The sequence below is a fragment of the Gavialis gangeticus genome, unplaced genomic scaffold, assembly GCF_001723915.1.
Source record: "Gavialis gangeticus isolate Ggan-Ray unplaced genomic scaffold, GavGan_comp1, whole genome shotgun sequence".
Lineage (NCBI taxonomy): Eukaryota > Metazoa > Chordata > Crocodylia > Gavialidae > Gavialis > Gavialis gangeticus.
Window position 1 is genome coordinate 108,384,974 of NW_017729031.1, and position 4,909 is coordinate 108,389,882.

Sequence of the window (4,909 nt, forward strand, 5' to 3'; positions counted from 1 at the left end):
TGCTGGTTCTTCCTCCCCAGGTGCAGCACCTTGCACTTGTCAGTGTTGAAACTCATCCTGTTCTCATCCGCCCACCCCTGTAACCCGTCTAGGTCCGATTTCAGCCTGTTCCTCCCTTCTAGTGTGCCCACTTCCCCGCACATCTTGGTGTCGTCAGCAAATTTGAACAAGGTGCTTTTTACCCCCTCCTTCAAGTCACTGATGAAGATGTTGAACAGTGCAGGCCCGAGGACCGAGCCCTGGGGGACCCCACTGCTCACATCCCTCCAGGTCGAAAATGACCCGTCCACCACCACTCTCTGGGTGCGGCCCTCCAGCCAGTTAGCGACCCATTTGACTGTGTATATGTTGACACCACAGACCCCCAGTTTTTTAACGAAAATGGGGTGAGACACAGAGTTGAAGGCTTTTCTAAAGTCCAGAAAGACTACATCCACTGCTACCCCTGCGTCTAAGGATTTGGTGACCTGGTCGTACAAGGCTATCAGGTTGGTCTGACAGGACCTGCTGCTAATGAACCCATGTTGGTTGCCCCTAAGCATAATCTCCCCTGCTGGCCCCTCATGGACAGGATAATTCTCTCAAAAAGCTTACCCAGGATCGAGGTAAGACTGACTGGCCTATAGTTTCCTGGGTCCTCCTTCTTTTGAAGATGCAAACCACGTTGGCCCTCTTCCAGTCCTCTGGCACCATGCCAGAGCACCATGAGTGCTTGTAAAGCTGTGCCAGGGGTCCCACAATGACCTCAGCTAATTCCCTCAGCACTCTGGGGTGGAGATCGTCTGGACCAGCTGATTTAAATACGTCCAGTCCCTCCGGAAGTTCCCTGACTAGATCCTCACTGACCCTAGGCCTGGTTGCGCCTCCCCTGGGGCTTGAGGGGGTCCTGGGGGGGTGGGGGCTGATCTGGTCCCTGCTTAGTGTACCTTTTAAAGACAAGTGCATTAGAACAGCGAGAGCTACAAAGGTCCGTTTCCCTTTTAACCATGCTTACTTTGTGAGCTTGAGGTCTGGAGTTGTCTTCTTGTTAAACTGATGGAGGAGAATGGATTTGGGTAGGTGGTGTTGCTGCTGCACACAAACTTTGGAACTGATTAGGTTTTTTTTCTCCCCTAGGTGGAGAGCAAATGAGCTAATCAAGAGCATCCCACAAAAAGACTTGCCTCAGCTCAGGGCTAAAGTTGCTGCCGTTGAACTGCTGAAGGGTCACAGAGCCGATATTGGGCTACAAAGAGCATGGGAGGGTAACTACCTTGCATCGGTGAGTGCAGTGACAAAAGTGAAATCTTCAGTCCGTGCAGATGAAAAGGAAGGAGTTTCTCTTTACTGGAAATCTGGGAGGGTTAAGGTCTGAAAATGGCATATGTTCTAGAACTTAAGCACATTTAAACTTTTTCATTTGTGAATTAGGTTGTATATAATGTCAGAAAGGTTCTGACATCTATTGTGCTAGGCATTTAATTTTATAAATACTAAGCCTTGTTCAATAAGACTGTGTTAGTCAAGTAACCACTTAATGCCATAAGCTGACCGTTCAGTTGGCCACCAATAAGAAGGAAAATGCAACAGGAGGATAAAATAGGGTTGGCAAGCTGATAACCAGTCAAATATTGTCAATTGCCAGGTCAATTGACTGCATATTTTTAACTGGTCAAAGATTATAGTAATTTTACAAAAAATCCCTTTTTTTTGTAGTTTTCTTGACAAATGTGATTCTTTAAAATTGTTTTTGACACGTATCTTAATGGAAATGTTTTGAGTTTTTGTGCATTATTTGGACCTATTGGCAATTTTTTACAATCTTTGACCAGTCAGCTGACCTCACTTCATTTGCCTGGTCAAATACCTAACCCTAGGATAAAGTTCCATTAATTAAGAATGAACACTAGGAAGTGATTCTGAGATGAGAGACTAGATGGAGGAATCCTTTAAATCTGCTTCTCAAAGCAAGATGGAAATCTCCCAATATGTCTTCCTCCAAAACAGCTTCTTCAGCTTACTCCATCCTTCCTATTCCCCCTCAACCGTTCGTTTCTAAAGTTCTTTAGAAAGGCATGTAAAACTCAGGATGCTGTGTTTCTGTTCTGTCATGCAATGTCTGATGAATTCTCCTGATTAAAGTGGTATAATACAGACTTCTTGGTGAGTTTGCAATTCCGTCAGGCCTAAGATGACAAAGCACAATTGCTTTCTTCAGTAATTAAGACAAATTACTGCCTTTGTTTGCTCTTCCAGAAACCTGATAACCCACAGACCACAGGCTCTTTCATCACTGTTGCCAATGAGCTGAAAAGGAAGGACAAGTACATGAACGTGCTCTTCTCATGTCACGTCCGTAAGGTAAAGCAGCATGGGTGATGGAGGGAGGTAAGGTTTGTGGAAATTCAGAAGTTGTGCTGAGGAAGGGAGTTCCATGAACTAATTTCCGTGTGGCTGAGGTGAAGTGTTCTCAGTGGAGGGTGAACAGATAAAGCTTTTAAGCTGTGCCACCTGGTCATTTGTCCTTGGGGAATTTGGGTAGAGCTAAATTTAACTTTAGGTTCAGAACAACAACCCAGATCAGATTTGTGTCTTTGGAAGTTTAATTCCATAACAGCTCACTGGTGCTGGATAATAAATTATTCTCTGTATTTATGTGTTCCAAAGGGGGAGTAGTGACATAATTCTCTCTTTCCTTAGTGTTTGTGAGATCACCAAAGGTAACATGTATTCTCAGTGTTCACTCTTTACTTCTGGTGCAAAAGATTCTTGTTTAAAATGCTACCAGTTGTGGAACAGCCAATATGAACTGCATTGATTTTACAAGTAAGGCTACGTTATTGTGCCAGTTAGGCAGGCTATTTTTAGCAAGGATTTTCACCAGCAAAATGAAAGCCTTGGGATTTAATTTGTTTAAAAGAACAATGTCAGTAGGGACGCATTCTATTCTTGTCACATTTCGAGCAGCAATATTAGGAGGGGCGGGGTTCTTTTTTCTTTTTCTTTTTTTTTTTTTGGCCACTAGTTAGCTTTAGCTTTTGATCAAATTCTGTTAATGAAATGAAGATCATTTAGGGATATCTTAAACACAAAAAGGAAGTTTACAAAAAGTGGAAGCTTGAACACATGACTAGGGAGGAGTATAAGACTATTGGTGGGGCATGCAGAAATGAAAACGGGAAGGCCAAAGTGCAATTGGAGTTGCATTTATCAAGGGACGTGAAGGATAACAAGAAGGGTTTTTATAAGTATGTTAGTAGCAAGAGTAAGGTCAGGGAAAGTGTTGGTTGCCTCTCCCATTCAGTAAGGGACCCAAGTGACACATGATGAGGAAAAGGCTGAAGTACTCAATGCCTTTTTACCTTGGTCTTCACAGGCAAAGTCAGCTTTCAGACTACTGCACCAGGCATCACCGTTTGGGGAGGAAGTGAGCAGCCCTTAGTGGTGAAAGAACAGGTTAGAGACTGTTTAGAAAAGCTGGATGTGTACAAGTCCACGGCGCCAGATGAGATGCATCCAAGGCTGCTGAGGGAGCTGGCTGCTGTGATAGTAGAGCTGCTGGTCATTATCTTTTGAAAGCTCATGGCAATCGAGGGAAGTCCCAGACAATGGAAAAGGGCAAATATTGTGCCCATCTTTTAGAAAGGGAAGAAGGAGGATCCAGGGAACTACAGACCAGACAGCCTCACCTCAGTCCCTGGAAAAATCATGGAGCAGGTCCTCAAGGAGTCCATTTCTAAGCACTTGGAGGAGAAGGTGATTAGGAACGGTCGCATAGATTCACCAAGGGCAAGTCATGCCTGACCAACATGATTGCCTTCTATGATGAGATGACTAGCTCTGTGGATGCAGAAAGAGCAGTGGTCATGATAGACCTTGACTTTTGACATGGTCTCCCATAGCATTCTTGCAAGGAAGCTGAGAAAGTATGAGCTGGATGAATGGACTGTAAGGTGGATAGAAAGCTGGCTGGATCATCGGGCTTAATGGGTTGTGAGCAGTGGCACAAGGTCTAGCTGGCAGTGACACACAGGTCGGCCCTGGGGTTGGTTTTGTTTGATAGATTAATTAATGACCTGGAAGATGGGATGGAGTGCACCCTCAGCAAGTTGGCAGATGACACCAAGCTGGAGAGTAGGGCTAGGATTCAGTGACCTAGACAAATTAGAGGATTGGGTCAAAAGAAATCTCATGAGGTTCAACAACTTGTATGGTGGAAGTTCATTGTACTGACATGCTGTTGCTTCCTATTATAGCGCATAGCCTCTCAATTTTGTGTGTTTAAGTGTACAAGGCCTCTGCAGTAAGGTTGTTAATGAAGCGCTTCACTTGTTTATGTAGCACAGGTGAATAATTTAAATGTAAAATTTCCTAATACAAAACCCCTTTAAAATCCCAAACTCTACCGACAATTAAGAATCAAGAAATTTATATAAAAGGCCCAGGTTAGTTGTTTTAAGAAAACAGAAGAAAATAATACAGAACAAGCAAAAGAAAAATTCTGGATTTGTATGTGCCCTGCTTCATTCCCTCCAGGGGCATTGCATTTTTATATGCTGCTTCAATTAAAATATTTCAATGTATCACTTGTTGCTGCTTTGGAATGTCCTGCCAGCTGAGAGATCTGATTAGCTGAATTTTTGGTAATATGTGCCAACTTTAGTTGTTCAGGGAAGGGGGCCTCAGTTTGAATGTGAGCCTCCTAGAATCTTACAGTGGAGTCTGACTCTTCCTTGTGTGTATGGAACTTTATGACTGTTTTGCTTCTGGCCTTTATCATTCCTATTTGTTAGAAGAAAGAAAGGAAAAAAAAAAGAAGACTGGACCAAGGGGAAAACCATGCCAGGTAGAGTAGAGCATGAGCAGAGTAGGAATAATCGCCTTCCTACTATTGCTGTAGAACTGATGTATGACCAGTTAAAAAAAAAAA

The 4,909-nt window shown here is 43.5% G+C and overlaps 1 protein-coding gene across 1 annotated transcript in view; it reads left to right on the forward strand.

Moving 5' to 3' along the window:
* Positions 1–4,909, forward strand: part of MYO1D (myosin ID) — a 298,270-nt gene that overhangs the window by 167,163 nt on the left and 126,198 nt on the right. The window contains exons 18-19 of the mRNA XM_019523544.1: positions 1,117–1,261; positions 2,236–2,340. Coding sequence (XP_019379089.1) covers positions 1,117–1,261; positions 2,236–2,340 — 250 coding nt within the window. The remainder of the gene's footprint in view (positions 1–1,116; positions 1,262–2,235; positions 2,341–4,909) is intronic.